This window comes from Triturus cristatus, chromosome 12, assembly GCF_964204655.1.
Source record: "Triturus cristatus chromosome 12, aTriCri1.1, whole genome shotgun sequence".
Classification (NCBI taxonomy): Eukaryota; Metazoa; Chordata; class Amphibia; order Caudata; family Salamandridae; genus Triturus; species Triturus cristatus.
This window is the reverse complement of record NC_140595.1, coordinates 230,378,634-230,398,164: the sequence shown is the minus strand read 5'-3', so window position 1 is coordinate 230,398,164 and position 19,531 is coordinate 230,378,634. Positions and strand designations below refer to the sequence as shown.

At 48.2% G+C, this 19,531-nt stretch overlaps 1 protein-coding gene across 2 annotated transcripts in view; it reads left to right on the top strand.

Moving 5' to 3' along the window:
- The window catches only part of PLEKHG4 (pleckstrin homology and RhoGEF domain containing G4), a 1,592,954-nt gene that overhangs the window by 616,765 nt on the left and 956,658 nt on the right, over positions 1-19,531 (top strand). For both annotated transcript variants that reach the window (XM_085638629.1, XM_085638628.1), the window contains exon 7: positions 14,977-15,125. In XM_085638629.1, coding sequence (XP_085494755.1) covers positions 14,977-15,125 — 149 coding nt within the window. The remainder of the gene's footprint in view (positions 1-14,976; positions 15,126-19,531) is intronic.

The window sequence follows — 19,531 nt, the reverse complement described above, 5'->3', positions numbered from 1 at the left end:
GTTATATACCCATTTACTGTGGTTCTGGCTGGTGTTCCTTTGCTATCTGACCCCAATCAGGAATCTGTTGATCGGCTGTTTAACAAGACATCGCACTAGTTTGCAAATCATTCTAGATGTAATACCTAGGATTACAAGAACATATTGATGGTTCAACGTTTAGTCTGGATTGGACTGTCCTGAAAATCTGTTGATATTGATAAATTCAATGCCAATGCTTATAATGATACACTCGCATACAGGATCGAAGTCGCAGCACTGTTATCAAATTCGCCCATCATGAACTCTCCATCAACCCAGACTCATAAATATGTGATCAGGCAGGTTCTGAAACCTAGGCGCCCAGTAACCGATTGACAGGTCTCTGGTGGGTTGGGACGTAGCGGGCAGACAAACACGCAAACAGGAAACTCAGGACCATCCTGCAGATAAGCACAGCAACACCACAATGGTCCAGGGAAATTGGCCCCAATAAAGCATACATGGCCAGAGGGGTTTATACATTCCCTAACACCATAAAGTCAGATGCCACAAGAAGTTAGGAACACACTGCCAATCAGCACGCAGCACTCACAGTACACACAGCGATCACGCACTCCTCATGCCGGACATCTGGACACACTACCCATTGGACCACATTATGTCCATGCAAGTTCGAGGCGCTTCTTCATTTGTTATCAACACCCCTTTTATTAATGACTCCATAGACAAGGAATGCATTCTTACACCAAACAAGGATCACCGGATGTACTTTTATTGTATCCAAAACTGTATATAAGTCTGCATGAATGTATCGTACTTTGAGCTAGTCCTCCGTTTCTATGGGTTGTACTCCCGGCTGAAGTGTTTAATTAAACCAACTGTTCCTGTTTTGCCAACCACCTCTTATCTTTGTTTTTTCAAGGTAAATTCATATTCGAGCAGCAAGTCAATTCAAGGAGACTATATAATCATTAATTTTAGGTACCAAGCTACAGGAAGAAACATTGTGGTCAGTCTCACCGGGATCTTATTGAGGACAATGCTATTAATCTAGTGCCCCTGGGTTTCTTCTACAGACCCCGTCAATGGCTCTCAAACCCCATCAGCTTAAGAGTCCTTTGAGATATGGTAAAACTGGTGCTAATTGTATTGTATGCAAGAACCAGTTTGCTCTGCTCTCTGATCTTGGTGAGCTGGACTGACTTCCCCCACTCACTAGGCCCCAGTATATGAGCCCTGCACCGGGGCACTTTGTTCAGATAGAGTTTGGGGTGGTCACCAAAACAGTGAGCGGTGCAGCCCCATTTGATGTTCGCCCATATAGAGTACCTACTATTCTTAAGACATGCTCTGAGGTACCTAATAAGCAGGTATCTTCTCTATTCACTATGCCCCTACTGAGGCTCAACACATGCAGGTTTCTCCTATGTTCTGAAATGTTTCCACCACTGTGTCTATGGGAGGAGTAGCCATGGAGAGGGGGTGCGAAGCTGGGTCGGTAAGCCTAAGGGACTCCTTTTAACGTGTTAGGTGCAATGTGGCTGGGCTAAAAGATAAGGTTGTAAACCCAGATTGGTTGTCTTTTATTAATAGAATTGATTTTGGTGTTATGCAGGAGACTTGGGCTATCTCCGCCAATTCGTGTACGGATTTCTTATGCTACCCATGCCCTGCCCTGTCCTGGTTTCTTCTCAGGGGAGGGCCCAGGGTGGTCTCTCCATAATCATTAATGGAAATTTCAGGTTCGAAGAATTTGATGCATGTTCTGCTAGTCATGCCTACCAAGCTTTATTTGCTAAGGATAGTTTGGGTTCCTTTTGTTTTTATTTGGTTAACTTCCACAATAACGATTTCTCAAGTTCTTATTGTTGTCTTTTTAAGCGGCTCTCTAATTTCATTATGGGCTTGGAAACACCTGGGGTTGGCAAAAGTATTTTACCCCGTCTCCTACTATGTGGGGACTTCAGTGATAAGCTTGGCAAAGACCCCGTAGAACTGGGCTGTATCAGTTAATTTGCCGACAATGCACCAGAGGATGCTAGGGTAAGGCGTTGAGGAATATGATTACTTCCCTGGACCTAATGAACACTATCACCATTTGTCATGATTCAGGACCTAGTAAACTGACCTACAGATGTGTAGGAAAGCCCTTTTTTGTAGATTGCTTATTTGTCTCAAATTCCATTTTGCAGTGATGTTCCAACAGTGCAGTTTTAGAAACTCAGTAGTGAGATCCAAATGCCTTCATGATTGAAGGAAGCTTACCCCTGTCTAGGGACAGAGCACCTTTAGTTGATGAACGTATTAACCAATATTCTAGAAATGGGATTACCTAATCTGGGGTCTGACTGACCCCTATGTCACTTTGGGTATCCTTCTTAAAAAGAATCTAACAGTGTTTCTGGAATGTTTAGGTGAGGACTCTGGGGAGGTTCTAGCGGATGGTTATCATCTCTTGTGTTTCTGTATTAAGAAGCCCTTGCTGAAACCAGCTGTTCCTGCGCCAGAGTCCCTTTGTTGATTTGTGCCTTTAAAAGTAGCAAGGAAGGAGGAGCCAAGATGGCGACCGGGACGGCAGCGTAGACTCCCGGCTCCGTGAACCTCCGCATCCCGCACGGATATCCTGCCTGAGATCCTCAACCTGTGCTACGTGGTCGTGTTTCTGAAGGAGAGGGGCTCCCGACTGTGTGACTCCGAGGTTTCTAGCCGTGCTATCGCCGGAGAAAACTGCATCGGAACTTTGTGGCCTGTGCGGCCCTGGAGCCGGGACATCGAGTGGACGCCGTGGCCGGGTGGCAGTGCGACAACAGCGGCTGGTGGTGACGGGGTGGAGTCGGCCCACCGGAGCGGTGCCAAACTCGGCCTACATTTCGGCGTGGTCACTTCTACTGCCCAGTGTCGCTGACCGAGTGCATGACCGGGGGTGTAAATCTTAGATCCTCCGGTGACTGCCCCTGCCTTGCTGGTGAGCTGCCCGGCCGCCGTCCGTATCCTGCCCCGATCATTGCGGACCGCCCCCGGATTTCTACGGGAGCTGGTCCGTGGTGGGGACGACTGTTGCCCGCGACCACGGATAGCTTTTTGCCTGCCCCCGGAACCCGGTCACCCGCGACGTGGACATCGCGACGCTTGTCCCGGGGTCCCGGCCCCGGTGAGGGTCGGGCATACTTGGCGGCCATCTTGGGTCGATGAAGCCTACCATCCTGTCCGCTGGGCCGCAGCGGGCCTGTGAGCGTACGATGTTTGGGAGTGTGGCGGCGAGATCACAGAGAGCTGAGCTGGGGTACGGCGACCTCCTGGAGGCTCTTGGTACTCTTCACTCCTCCTTGGTTCATGGTTTCGTGATCTTGGGGAGTAAGCTCGATGGTGTGGCGTCGGAGTTGGGGCCGTGGCGGCCCGCCTGTCCGCACGAACACAGAGTCTACCCACACTGCGCGCAGGAGGACGCTGTGGCGGCCACCCCTGAGGTTAGTACACGACTGGACGCCCCGGCCAGTATGCTACAGTGTGTTCGACCTTTTGAGGGCCTGATCTGTCCCGGAGGCGTTGGACCTGAGTGGGATGTGGCGGCCTCATCCCGTACATGCCCTCCTGCGACCCAGAGACAACTCCAGCAACTAATGTCTGCTTCGGCTGCTTCTGCCTTCCTGAACCTTGCGTGCAGTGCAGATCCTAGGGCAGCACTGGGAAGCCTGTTTCCTCACGCGGCGGACTGTGTTGATGCTCAGAGACTTCCACCCCACTTGTGTGCGTCGCTTCTCTGTCATTGTTGGACATTCCTCTGCCTAGGAACATTGGGTATGGTGCTGGGTCGAGGGGTTGGCATGGGCAGAATTCCAAAGAGTGGCCAGGGATGAGACTGGCCCCTCGGGGGTGGTCGCCTGGTGGACGGGCGGGCTTGGGGTGGTGTGCTCTCCTGACATGGCCACTGGCACAATAGGTGCATAATGCTCCCCATCGTGGTTTGAGAAGATTGTTTTTGTGCTGTTCCTTGTTCACCTTAGGGGAACCTTACCGTGCGGGAGGGAGAAGCCGGGGGTCTGTTATGAAGGCCCTCCTCCAGTTCATAAATACTTTCTCTACCCCCCCGTCTGGTGGGGGTCCTTTCCTACTTCTTTTTCCCTATTCTCCTATATTTCGGGTCTGGTTCCAGGGCGACAGGCACACTGCTGGGGGGGGGGGCCGTACTCATTTGCAGAGGTGCAGGGTGGGGGGTGGGGGGAGGGGATTCTGTATTTTTTCATCCTTTTTCCATGGCCTCCTTTTTCTTCTCTGATTCTTTTTGTTTTTCTTTTTCTGGGATCAGCGTGATACACCTCCTTTTGCTATGCCTCGTTGCCGTTCCATGTGTTCACAACTTCCGGGGTGTTCTTGGGGAGTTCTGGCGGGGGACTGCGGGCGCAACGGTATACTATGTTTTTCCCCATCCTGATGTTCTTGTGTTTGCGCCATTGACCGAATAGATTGCTGTAAATCGCTAACGTTCATTGCTCTGCATATCCGTGATCGTTGTTTTCAAAATTGCTTGTCACCTGATCCTTCTGCCTTGTTTCATCATAAAATGAAAACCTCTTTCTCCTGGTGCCCTACTTACGCTGTTCACAGTATTAACAGTACGATATTGCTCTCCGAAGTGCTGCCTGTGTTTATACTTGTCGTTATTGCTCTGATTGCTTAGCGGCCGGCCCTGGGGGGTTGTAGGCCCATACTTGTTCTTATTGAACTGTCAATAAAGGTTTTCAAAAAAAAAAAAAAAAAAAAAAAAAAAAGTAGCAAGGGATCGCAGAGCTAGGCCATCTGCGTCGTGTTTCTCTGATGAATTTAGGCTTGAAAAACAGCGTTGTCGCTATCAGGAACGTCGTTGGAGGCAAAATGATGCCAGTTCTGAGCAAGTAACCTTTGGGAAAATAATTATGAATTATAAATAGATGATCTTTAAAGCTAAAACCAACTACTATAAGGACAAAAGAAAATCAACAAACGGGGACCCAAAAGAATTATTCACTATAGTTAAAAAATTAACCAACTGTCTGATATTTTTTTTTTTATCTATTGATCAAACTTAAAATGCAACATACTATCAAACTATCGTTTGACAAAAAGTCAATGACATATATGACACTTTCTCTATGAATCGAAATTCTAACAGTAGTAGCCTGCCTATTGGTGACAACTTTAGTAGCCTACCTATTGGTGACAACTGTGCTAGTGGTAGCCAGACCCCTCTTGAGGACCGGGCTGGGAATTACCCAGTAACTTTATCTGCCTTCTCGTGCCTTACCTATGAGCAGGTTTTACACTTCTCTGTACAGCTAAGTCTGCCTCACAAGCTGATCCCTGCTTACCAAAAATCATACTCTTGCCCCAGAAATAGTTGCAGAACATCTTACCGGTGTATTTAATCTTATTTTATTTTTAAAGCTGGTGTATTTCCGAAGCTATGGAAAAAGCCATCCATGCTCCTGCTCTTAAAAAGACCCACTCTAGATAGTCTGGATACCAGCAGTTTTCACCCTATTTCTCGTCTCCCACTGCCCGCTAAGATCATGGAAAAATGAATAATTCAAGAACGCGCTGCTTTTATGAGCAACAATCATCTTTTAGATGGAACTCAGTATGGTTTCAGGAGCGAGCACAGTACGCAGCTAGCCCTGCTTACCGCAACGGAACAAATCAGATGTGTAATAAACAAAGGAGGCAATGCTGCTCGGATGCTCTGATTCTTTTAGACCTCTCTGCAGCGTTCAACACTGTCGACCACTGCTTATTGATTATTGCCTCGATAGCTTAGGTTTGGAGAGTTCAGCCCTTTCCCTTCAGAAATCTTTTTGTTCGAGGCATATGAGCTGCAGATCACACACTAAGGATAAGATCACCATCTGGCGTTGGGCTCGGATGATTGCAGGTTGTTGTTGTCTTCGGAAGAAGTCTTTGGTCACGAGATTGGTGACACCTCCCCTGGACAACAGTGCGCATGGGCATCCACTCCATCCTCAGATTGTTTTTTTCCGCCATTGGGTTCGGATGAACTTTTTTCCGCTCCAGCAGAAAACTTCTAGCAATCAGACCAACTCTCAAAATTTAAATACTCGACGTCGAAATCCACATCGGACCGGATCCGGACACGGCTGATGGAAAGGACACCTTTTAAAAAATGCCCCCAATGTGGAGCAAAGTTTCCTCATAGTGATCACCACGAGGTCTGTAATTTGTGCCTTTCACCAGGCCACAACGATTCCAGCTGTCCAGCCTGCGCCGCATTCCGTTCGAAGAAAACTATCCGAGACCGAAGAGCTCGACGCCATATCATGGCCAAGCCGGTTCCGGAACCAGAAAACATCTGTGCACAGGATGTCCCTGACGACGACTCCGAAGATCTCCAGATCGTGTCCGAGGCCGACGATTCTGATCCGGGGCAGCCTGTGAGTACCAGCCCCCCTACCCCAACACCACCCAAAAAGACATTGGTCAAGACTCTGCCAGCTGGGCCCAGTCGCGATCCAAAAACATCTTCAGAAGCCCCGCCCTCTGGCCCGGCTCCGAAGAAAAGTAAGCCTGCAGGTGGCTCGGGCTCGAGCAAACCTCATGTCATTGTGCCTATAATACCTTCGGCACCGAAGCAGGCTCCGAGACCGAAATCTCCATCGGCCCCGAAACGTCACTCGGCACCGACATCTCCACCGGCACCGAAACGTGCTTCGGCGCCGAGGTCTCCACCGACACCGAAAGGCTCGTCGGCACCGAAAGGTCCTTCGGCACCGAAAGGTTCTTTGGCACCGAAAAATCCACCGGCACCGAAAAGTTCTTCGGCATCAAAAACATCCTCGGTGCCAAAGCAAGTCCATAAAGAACAAAAATCAAAATCAGAAACAAAAAAGTCGGCGCCAAAGCCGCCTTCGGACAGTGAGGAACTCTTTCGGCCTGATCCAAAGCAAAAACGGATTTACATAAATCCGAAAACTGGACATGTCACAGCGGTGCCCTACAAGAAAAGGAAGCTGGACACAACACCTCCTCCAGCACCTCCAAAGAAGAAGGACTGTGCCGCTTCACCCATACGTCCTTCCTCTCCTACATTACCTCCTATTCCATCCCCCCCACCCCCACCGCCTTCACCTCTACCATCTCCTTCTCACACACCACCTCCACAGGATGATGATGATTTAGTGGGAGGGGGAGACCCAGATTTCTTTACTGATCCCACTGATCCTACTGATCCCTTTACACTCCCGGACACAGCACCAGTAGATGACTGAACTTACCCTATGCCTGATATGCCTGACCCCACTCCATACCCCTCAAAACCCTCCCCTCCTGATGACCATTTAGGGTTCGGTCAGCTTATAAACAGAGCGGCATTGTTTCATGGCGTCACCATGCACACCGACACTCCTGAGAAGGATTTTCTCCTCGACACTTTTGAGCAGTCGCAGAAGACAGTTCACATTCTACCCATGATTAAGGGAGTGATAAAGCATGCCAATGAGGTTTTTAAAGACCCTGTCAGGGCCAGGGTTCTCAACCCCAGAATAGAAAAAAAATACAGACCGGCGCCACAAGATCCTGCGTACATCAAGGCGCAACTCCCCCTAGACTCACTAGTCGTATCAAATGCCAGAAAGCGGGCGAACTCCCAAACAACTGGAGACACGCCGCCCCCAGACAAAGAGTCTAAACTCTTGGAGGCTTCTGGCAAAAGGGTTGCCGCACAAGCTGCTAACTACTGGCGCATTGCCAATACACAAGCCCTATTGGCTCGTTATGATAGAGCTCATTATGATCAACTAGAGGATGTCTTGCAACACCTGCCAGATCCATACAAAACACAGGCCACTGACCTCATCCAAGAGGACAAACTAATATCCAATGCCTCCATTAAATGTGCATTACATGCAGCGGACACCGCCTCTAGGGCAGTCACCACAAGTGTATTGCTTAGACGCCACGCATGGCTACGCATTTCCGGCTTCAAGCCGGAAGTCCAAACCACCATTCTTGCTCAACCCTTTAATCAGGAGCAACTATTCGGGCCTGCAGTAGACACTGCCCTAGAAAAAATGAAGAAAGATAATGAGACTGCCAAATCAATGGGAGCATTGCAGTCTACTCAACCCTGAGGCTCCTTTCGTCGCTCCTTTTATAGAGGAGCTTCCAAAAATGTGGGAACAGACAACTCTTCCACCTTCAAAGCATCAGGTCAAACATTCCCTAACAGAGGATATTTTAGAGGAGGTTATCGGGGAAACAATACTAAAGGCCGAGGACGGGGCAACAACAACAACACCCGCACCTCTCCAGCCACCAAACAGTGACTTGCCACCACTCCCCCCAGACCATTCCACTCCGGTCGGGGGAAGACTTCAACAGTTCCTACCTGTCTGGAATACAATCACTACAGACAGGTGGGTAAGACAAATTGTCCAATCTGGCTACTGCCTCGAACTCATAAACCCACCCCCAAACATACCACCCAGGCACCGTCCCATGACGTCTCACCACCTCACGCTCCTCAAACAAGAAATACAGCCTTTGCTTCAAAAACACGCAATAGAACCTGTTCCACTTCAACATCAGGGCACAGGAGTATATTCCCTATATTTCCTCATTCCCAAAAAGGACAAAACCTTAAGACCCATACTGGACCTCAGACTACTAAACCAGTACATACAATCGGATCATTTCCACATGATCACTCTCCAACAGGTCCTTCCATTACTTCAACAAGGAGACTTCCTTGCCACATTAGACCTCAAGGACGCATATTTTCACATCCCTATGCATCCCGCTCACAGGAAGTATCTACGATTCGTGGTAGACGGTCAGCACTATCAGTTTACAGTTCTCCCATTCGGAGTAACAACCGCACCCAGGGTATTCACCAAATGCTTGGCAGTTGTGGCAGCATATCTCAGGAGACAACAAATCCATGTCTTCCCCTATCTGGACGATTGGCTCATAAAAGCCAATACTCTAGACAAATGCGTTCTCCACACTCACCGCACTATTCAAACCCTACACAACTGGGGATTTACCATCAACTATCCAAAATCTCAACTACAACCCTCCCATGTACATCAATACGTGGGAGCCACCATAGACACATCCAAAGCCATAGCTTATCCCAGCGCAGCCAGGATAGCCAACATACAGAGTCTCATCAAAAAATTTCAAACACAACACTCTCTCCCCGCAAGAGTGTTCATGCAACTCTTAGGCATGATGGCGTCATGCATCTCCATAGTACCCCACGCACGCCTTCAAATGCGTCCCTTACAGGAATGTCTAGCACAACAGTGGAACCAGGCCCACGGACAATTTACTGATCTGGTGTTGGTGGACAGCCGCTCACTTCGCTCGCTGAAGTGGTGGAACACCATCAACCTGTCCAAAGGGCGGCCGTTCTTAGAGCCTCTTCCACAAGTTGTGCTGACCACCGACGCATCTCTCACAGGGTGGGGAGCCCACCTCCTTCAACACACCACTCAGGGCAGGTGGACCACTCAACAAAAACAGCTCCACATCAATCACCTAGAACTTCTAGCGGTGTTCCTAGCACTGAAATCCTTCCAAGTGCATCTACAAAACAAGACTGTCCTCATCCGCACGGACAACATGACCACAATGTATTACATACAGAAACAAGGAGGGACACATTCTCTACAACTGTCCCAACTTGCGCAACAAATCTGGAGATGGGCAATTCCCCAAAACATCTACCTGCTAGCAGAACACCTCCCAGGGGTTCAGAACCAGGTGGCCGACCTCTTAAGTCGCCACACACAGCAGATACACGAATGGGAACTACACCCCAAAGTCTTACTCCCATTCTTCCAAAAGTGGGGACAACCAGACATAGACCTGTTCGCCACACAAGAAAACGCAAAATGCCCAACCTTCGCCGCCAGGTTCCCACACCCACGGTCAAAGGGCAATGCAATATGGATGAACTGGTCAGGCAGATTTGCGTACGCTTTTCCGCCTCTCCCACTCATTCCATTTGTGGTACGCAAACTGAAACAACAGTCGCTAACACTCATCCTAGTAGCTCCCACTTGGGCACGTCAACCCTGGTTCACCACACTTTTGGAACTATCGCTAGTTCCACATCAAAAACTGCGTCTCTCCCCGGATCCTTTAACCCAGAACCATGGAGGAATCAGACACCCAGATCCTCAAACACTGAACTTGTCAATCTGGCTCCTGAAGTCTTAGAGTTCGGGTACCTCAATCTTCCTCCAGACTGTATGAATATCATTTAAGAAGCCAGAAGACCTACTACTAGGGCATGCTATGCTGCAAAATGGAAATGATTTGCCATTTACTGCGCTAACAATGACATACAACCACTGGATGCTTCCATCCAAAACCTCATTTGCTATTTACTACACTTGCAAAGATGCAATTTAGCGTATTCCTCTATACGTCTACATCTAGCGGCATTAGCAGCCTATTTGCAAAATAGACAACACCTGTCCCTCTTTAAGGTACCAGCCATTAAAGCATTTATGGAGGGTCTTAAAAGAATTATTCCTCCAAGGTTACCACCTTCCCCGGTGTGGAACCTTAATATTGTTCTAACAAGGCTCATGGGTCCCCCATTTGAACCAATGCACAAATGTGAACTGCAGTTCCTAACATGGAAAGTGGCTTTCCTCTTCGCAATCACATCCCTGCGAAGAGTAAGTGAAATACAAGCCTTAACTCTCGAAGAACCCTTCCTACAACTACATCGGAACAAAGTGGTTCTTAGGACGAATCCAAAATTCCTCCCTAAAGTCATTTACCCTTTCCATCTAAACCAGTCAGTCGAACTGCCAGTCTTCCTCCCTAATCCAGACTCAGTAGCTGAGAGGGCACTTCATACCTTAGATGTTAAGAGAGCCTTGCTGTATTACATCGACAGAACCAAACCTTTTCGGAAAACCAAGCAACTGTTTGTTGCTTTTGCTCCACCACATAAAGGCAACCCTATTTCCAAATCGGGTATCGCCAGGTGGATAGTCAAATGTATCCAAATATGTTACCAAAAAGCTAAACGTACTCTTACCGTTCCCCCTAGTGCGCACTCCACGCGTAAAATAGGGGCTTCTGTGGCATTCTTAGGGAACATCACCTTAGAAGACATTTGCAAAGCAGCCACATGGTCTACTACACACACCTTCACTAAGCATTACTGTGTTGATGTGCAATCCAAACAACAAGCTTCAGTAGGCCAAGCTGTCCTAAAAACTCTATTCCAAACTGCTGCAACTGATACAGGTGACCACCGCTAGGGGAGACACTGCTATATAGTTTATCCTTAGTGTGTGATCTGCAGCTCATATGCCTCGAACGGAATATGCTACTTACCAGTATGCATCTGTTCTTGGCATGTAGAGCTGCAGAGCCACACACGCCCACCCGCCTACCCGCCTCCCCGGGACCTGTATCCGTTCCAGCATTGTCTTAATTAGACACTACACATGGACATCCTTTCTCTTTACTTCTTATACACTCCATCATTTCCCATCATGGCGAAAAACAATCTGAGGATGGAGTGGATGCCCATGCGCACTGTTGTCCAGGGGAGGAGTCACCAATCTCGTGACCAAAGACTTCTTCCGAAGACAACAACAACCTGCAATCATCCGAGCCCAACACCAGATGGCGATCTTGTCCTTAGTGTGTGGCTCTGCAGCTCTACATGCCAAGAACAGATGCATACTGGTAAGTAGCATATTCCTAACTGAGCAATGATAATCAGTGGAATGCAGCGATTTTGAACCCTCTCCTTCTCAACTACCCTGTGGTGTTCCGCAGGGTTCTTCACTCAGGCCCTCACTCTTTAATTAGTACTTTACACCCCTGGCAGGACTTATCAAATCCTTTGGATTTGCCATGGTGTCATATGCAGACGACACACAAATTGTCATTTCAGTAACTAGTAACATCCAAAACACAGCAGCAAGGTTTCATAATTGCATGCAACAGGTACATAACGGGATGCTCGAAAATTGTCTAAAATTAAACTTTCAGTTGTTGATTGTTGGACTTGGCCCTTGTTGCAGGGTCATCCCTAAACTTTTTGCCTTCCTCCAGTATTTTTCTGACCTGGTGTTGGCTGTTTTATGACTCTGGGCACCTTACCACTGCTGATCAGTGCTAAGGTGCATATGCTCTCCCTATGGTAAAATGTACACATTAATTGACTTCCATGTTTGGCTATTTGGTTTACTATCAGTCCCTAGTAGAGTGCACCAGGGGTGCCAAGGGCTTGTATATCCAAATGCTGCTAGTGGGCTTGCAGCACTTGTTGTGCCACCCACAGAAGCAGCGGGGTAATATATGTCTAAGGTCTGCCATTGCAGAACCTGCGTGCAGTCTGGTACTGTCATGCTGACTGGGCAAGTGTCCCCACTTGCCAGTCCCTAAACCTTCCCTTACCTTCATATTAGTCACCCCTATGGTAGGCCCTAGGGCAGGGTGCATTGTAAGGATAAGGTAGAACATGCCCTGAGGTGTGTGGCATGTCCTAATAGTGAATTACAGCCATTCTCGTTTTTCACTATTGCAAGGCTACCTGCTCTCCATAGGCCAGAATGGGCTGCTAGATTATAACACTCTATAATCCTAGCAGGCTCAGGAAGCATGGTAGAAATTCATGTTTAGTATGCCTAAACTCAGAATAATAAAATACATCTTTTAGTAACGTTTATTTTAATATCCTGTGTTTGCAAATGCTACTTTTAGGAAGTTAGCATTTGCTTGCTTAACCATTTCAGTCCGCCTCTGGAGGGGAGGGCTATCTTCTTTGTGTGTAGCTTGAGTGACAGGGCTGGGAAGTTCCAGGAGACAGGCTGGGGCTGCCAGGTGGTGAATAGGAAGATTACACCAGGATGGGTGGGAGGAGTGCACCTTGACTCTGAATAGGGCAGTGCTCTGCCTCCACAATGCTGGCTCCACCCCTTGGGGAGCGTCTGATGTCTCTGCCCTGCCTGCTGAAAGAAGAAGCCAGAATCCCAATAACAAAGTGCTCCTCACTGAAAATAACTGGACTGGGATTATGCAAAGGACCCCCTGGCCTGTAAAGACAAAAGAAACTTAGTATAAATGTAGGAGCCCTGCTCCTAAGAAATCAGATCCTGATTGAACCACGAAGAAACTCTGCCTGACTAGAAGGACCTGAAAGAAGCTGAAGGAGGAGTAACTTTCCCTGACCTGGGGCATTTGCCTGCAGTTGGTGCCTTGCTGAGAAAGGAGAGGAAAAGACTGAAAGAGACTTTGCACTTTGTTTTTCAACTATCTCCAAGGGCTTGGAAGAAGAGCTTGCCCCCTGAACTGAGTCCCAGGACCATTGGACTCATCTGCCTTCTAAAATTGAGTTGCCTGGACGATCTGTGCTTGTTTCCCGCTGGATTTGGCCCCAGTACGCCTCGTACTACATCCGCCGCGAAGCCGTGTCTTTGCCGCCCGGCACCGTGTGTCTACGCTGATCCAAAAGCGTTAGTACGCACCGTATCCCTCCCAGCTCCATTGCACCTAACCTTCCCAGCCGATTCGAGACGTACATCCCTGGCTGCCGAACCCTGTACGCCGGACCCAAGCTCCATCGTCCCGCAGGTACGGTCCGTACGCTGCTAACGTACTGCACCGTGCCGTACTCAGAGCCGAGAAGCCGCAGTACGCTGATCCTCCCTGTACGCTGTACGCGCCGAGAAGTGTCACCTGCTATCCGCACCGAAGGTACGGCTCGAACGCCGACGCCACGGACTCTGCAAGCTGATCCGGATCATCCGCACGTATCCCTGAAGGTCCCGTACCAACGCCGCGTCCCGACGCCGCGACCGGACCCGACCGAGTACGCTGCCGAACTACGACCCGGACCCATCAACTTGTCCCGCACTGTCCGTCGCGGACCCCACGAACTTAAGGTACTTTGTTCTGTTCGCACCGCAGTGTGCATGTCCCGGACCCCGGAGTCCGCACCGATTGTTTGACTCGTACTTTCTTTGTTTTTAATGCGGACGAGTCGTACACCCAGGTACGAACCGTACAAAGCCTGAAAAGAAGTGAGTAACAGAAGCCTATTTTTGCATTTTAAGCCTTTTTGCAAGAACATTGAACTTTAAAATAATACTGTGGTCATTTTAATCGTTATTCTGGTCTTGTGCTAAGCCTTATATAAAGAGAACTATTTTTGATATAACCTTGACTGGTGTCCATTTGTGGTGTGTCATTGCATTACTGTATGTGTTCACAAATGCTTAACCTATGACGCCCTGAGAATAGTCTTGACTGCTTGCGCCACACTACCTAAAGGGTGAGCAGGGGTTATTTGAAAGGGCGATCCCCTTACTCTGACTTAGAATTGAGAGTCCCTGCTTTTCGCAAGTGCATACCTGTGCCAACTAGAGACCCCCATTTCTAACATTGATAAAGTACAAATGTTTAGCAACCGCATTTCGGTAGCAGAACATTAGTACATACCTGTCAGATACTCTATTTGGAAGGGACGCCCTAAACATGCCCCTTCCAAATAGGGATTATGTTTTTGTTCGCAAACCCAAACTGTGATTCGCTAGAATCACAGTTTGGTTATTGTACATTTGAACAAGCATTTTTATAGTGGCAAACGGCCCAATTCTGTGAATTAAAGCAATACCAAAGGGGATGATGGACGGAGTGTTGAACATTGCAAGCACTCACCGCCAGTCAACTGATCTGGGTTGAATCCATCATCATTCTTTAGCTTACTCCGCCCCCCTAGTTCAGACATGGCCATATGCAAATCAGTCTGACCCTGTGCCTCATGGGAACAGTCCAGCCCGAACTGCCAAGCCATGTCTTCCCTGGACCGGAATCAAGCATCCAGGGACCGGTTTCGGGTTCATAACCCCCATCATCCCTTTTGGTATCGCTCAATTCTACTTTGATAGTCAAATTGAAGAGCCCAGGGACTGGTGTTATTCTTATTATCTTATATTTCAGGTATCCTTTTTTGTTAATGTTGTCTAGGATGCTGTGAAGTTGTTGGCTAAGTATGAGCAACTGATGAAGAATGTTCTCAATGATATTCTGCTGATTAGGCTGCAGCTGGAAGGAGGAGCTATGCTGGCGAAACTAAAACAGGAGGACTCCTGTGTAACTCTGACAGATGACTACAGGTAGGATTTTGGGAGAGTGGTACGCTATTACTGAATATTGTTGGGAGGATTTTTATCAGTTGTGTTTAACTGGCTGATAATACGTATGTGAACAATTGAAGGTGATCCACACCGACTGATGAGAAGACGTAAGACCTTAGGAGAGTAGTCCATTTTGATGAATGGCCACAGGTAGAACTTTGGGAGGGAGGTCTACCCTAACTGATGAGTACAGGTAGAGTCTTCGGAAACGTTCCACTATGAACTATTAGTAGCGGTGTGTTCTCTAGAAGGTGATTCAACCTGACCAATGACTACGGGGGGGGGGTGGTAGTGGTTTGACATATATGGTGATTACTGGTAGGACGTTGGGTATATGGCTGTGGAAGGAAAAAAGACAGCTGAGGAGAGGAATGGAATTTTGTGGAGAGGAAGTGGTGGTCTAGGAAGAGCTTGGCAGAAGTCACTGTCAGGAAACCCATGAAAAGTCTCTTCTTAATAGATACATTTATTCTTGGATTAAACCCCTGAAGAGCACACATGATGGAGGAGAGCTGCAAGCTAATCATATTCCCTTTGGCTCGGGGTTCTCGGAGAATGGAGTATCCAGATTTAGGGATAAGGCCTCCACATTGTGCTTAAAAACGATTCTTAGAGCCTTTTTAGCCTTACCTGGTTTGAACTGGGGTTTAGCACTCTAACCTCCATCCTAGTTGCCCAACCAGCTGCTCCTCAGAGGCAGCCATGCTTTGGACCTGCCAAGCATGGATTAGCAGGGAATGGAGAATGTGTCCGTTTTGCAACCCAGCCCTTTTCACACCAGGGTTTCCAAGGTAACTGTAAGAAAACAAGTTTCCATTGTCTCGGCCTTATGACTAAGAGGCTGGACAAGAATGGGAGAGATTTTCATTGCAGAACAACACAGTATTGTGCAAAGTACTATACAGGGGGCAAGTGTGACTCGTTTAGTCAAAGTGTTTGTGCTATCAAAGGTGATAAATAAATAACGTTTTATATTTTAGCTAGTCAGGCTGTTTCCTTGCGAATGTGTTTTTTCGATGGGACACTACACCATTTTCTCCCAATATGAATCTGTCCCCATGGCAACAGTGTTTCCCATCTCACAACTACAGATAATTCCCAACAGCGCACGCACCTTTCTCCCTAAGCCCGCTCTTCAGAAAGAGCGGCACTCACCTGGTTCCATAGATGTCTACTCACTTGTAGGTGCTTGTCCATTTGACTAGTGACTAAGCTTTCATTAGAACATGCCTGTAGTGGTACATATTAATCCCTGGATGCATAAGAGGGCAAATATCGCAATTTACTGGGGTGAGTGGGAACAGGAAAGTGTTCTGGGGTCATGATGAACCGGACAATTTGTGAGGGTCGGCCTATTAGTAGCATTGATGGAAGATGGTTTCAGGTACAGGCGGTGGGGCTATGAAAGGGAGAATGGTTGGAGCAGAACAAACAATACACTAATACTAAATAAAATAAAAAAATCAGACCTGGATTCTGATTTTTTCAAACAATTTTATTGATATTTTGCCTTCAAATTAGCAAGCGCGAAAATCCTTTTACCAACAATAAGAATAACATCTCCCTGGTACGTTGCATATAATAACATTGACTTGCATTCGATAGTGTACATTTACATTAATCCTTATGTGGTACAAGTGTTATAATTATACGGAACATTGAGCCTTTTATGATGTGATTACAGTCTCAAGAGGAAAAAAAGTCAACTCCATTGCCAAAATAACCCTCCAGGAGGCTGTTTGTTGAGCCAGAGTGCACGCCTCTTTACCGCCGACCATCTCAGCTTGCATCACATGCCATTCTGTCAAATCGTCTTCCAATGTATCATTTCCTCACTTAAGGAGAACCTCTTCGGCTACGCATTCATTGGAATCCTTTCTCCCGTTTAAAGAGAGGGGCCTGGTTGTTGCAGCTAGTCTGTCATTGTGCATCTTTTCAACAGTAGGGACGAGAGGGTTACAATTTTGAAATGGATTTTTCTGTTTTTTGACACGGGGAAGGAGGCCCACCCGGCAGTTCTTCAGGGTGGCTGCAGAACATCTTCAGCACTGTCCATCACCACAACGTAAGCAGTAAATTGGCAATATTGTGTGGACCAGACAGTTTCCATATTTAGGTAGGTAAATCCTTCTAAGCACCAGGGGAGTGAGATACTTATTTGTAATATCTTACATTATGTCTGTCACTATCTGGCATTGCTCATTGCTTTTTGTGTTAAACTTGTCCCAACATCCACCTCCCTGAAATGCACAGTGGTGCTGCTGCAGCTGAATTCTATGTCAGGACCGGAGGCGAGGATTATGCTTTAGCTTTCTTCACTTTAATTGCAGCTCTTAAAAGTCAATAACAACAACCATTCCCATGTAACACAGGGAATAAACAAAATCAATCATAGACTGTCTCAGGCTAGAGTGTCCTTCCTATGCACCAATCAGCAGTCCCCATGGGTTGATAGTCCTTTGTTTATGACCGTCCCTCTTCCTCTTTCTTCGCTGCTGCAGCCGAGTTAAGTCACCTTTTTATAATGCTCTCATGATTCTTATCTGTAAGCTTGCGCTGTTAATTTATACTGTCAGTATTGTTTGTACAGTGTTCCGATTAAGTTACCGTGACCCGGTTGTAAATTTCAGCGTGTGTTGTTCTACGGCTGTTGTTTCCCTCAGGGAGCAATTTTCTGTTACGCGCGCTGTTTCCGTTGCGCGTTTTTTTCCACATATTGCTGTGTTAGTTTGGTATTTCCTTTTCAGCGTTTGGATCAAAGGAATTCCGATTAAGCAGTCCGCCGCTACTCGGCGTCTGCTTCAGCCGCGGGAGGTTCTCCCTCCCTAGCGGCGATGATGGTGCTGCTCGCGGTGGCCTTCCGACGCCACTAGAGGGCGCATTGTGCATCCTGTGACGCGGCGGGCGCGCTGGGATCTCCGAGCGTTCTTCACAGCATCGGATTCCAGCGCTGACCCGCCGCGCAGCGAGCCTTGTCTTCTGTCTGCCTGACGCCCCTGACAAGGGCCTGTAATGTATAATAATTCCTCTTTTGGAAGCTTTTACGCCCCGTGAACGCCCAGTGTACTGGGTCTGTACTGCTGTTAGGCAGAGTTGCAGGTGGTGATTCCTGCTGTGGGGTCGGTACTTATAGGCCTTAAACACCCTATTTCCTAAGGGTCAGTGGCGCAGTTTTACTGCAGGGACCTATATTTGGCAGACTGCCCTTTTTATAAATATCGCACCAGGGCGCTTAAGGTCCCAGGCTTCGAGCCTCTACAAGTGCGAGCTTTGCCCGCCCATATCCAGGCTGCTGACCAGCCGCCCTTACCTAGGTGACCAACCTTTCCGGCTTGGCCTTCCTTTTCTTTCTGTGCTTGCTATGGACGCCTCCCACGACGCTGGTTACGACGAGCAGTGGGAAGAGGACCCCTTAGGGGCAATGCCCTGGGGCGACGATTTCTACGATGCGGTGGATGAGTCCATTTATAAAGCAGTAGAATTGGCCATGACTCCCTTAGAGGAGCGACTTTCACAAAAAATTGATAAAGCCTGTGAGAAATTGTCTAGGGCCGCACAGGCCTCCACTTCTAGATCGGCTGCCATGGCTTCTGCTTCAGGTACCCAGTCACCTCCTCCCAAGCGGGCCAAACTTGCGACAACGGATCCTGACCCCTTTGCTCGCCTTAAACAGGCGTTCCTTTCTAGTTGCAACCCCCCGTTAGATTCTGTTTCGAACCCGCCACCGGTCCCTTCTTCCCCCCCAGGAGGAGACCCGGATGAGCAGGGTGATGGGGATGCCTCCCCGGAGCAGTCCCGCCCATGGCTCCCTGCCAAAACCCCCGTTACTGATACTAGTTTGTGTGCCGATATGTTGGACCCAGACGATGTTTTACATCCGAGGTCTTCCGATTGGGCTCCATCAGAAAAGGTCGCCCAATATGTGGCGAACAGAATTCGCCGACCTTTGGAGCCAGCCACTCGTAATTGCCTTAGGGCAGAGTGTCCACGTCCCACCCTACAGGGCAAAGTGGCGGCAACGCCTGAAATTGACCCCAGAATGGCGACATTTCTTCAGAAATTTGTTAAAGACCCCAAAAAGGGGATAGATCGCTCATGGCGTGCTTGCCAGGATAAATTGTTAGATATTTTAGGGCCCATTACCAAAATTTTAGATATGGCGGAGGAAGCCAAGGTTTCGGGCTCGCTCATCTCTCCAGACCATCTCTCTTCTTGGGCCCAGAGAGTGGTGGTTTTTCTAGGCAACGCCAACTGTGCGCTGTCCACTGAGCGGCGCAGGTCCCTTCTAATCAAGGTGGATCCAAAGCTGGGAGACCTGGCAGACACGGAGGCAGGTCCTGTGGCTCAAGGCGGGCTCTTTGGAGAACCCTTCATCAAAGAGCTCG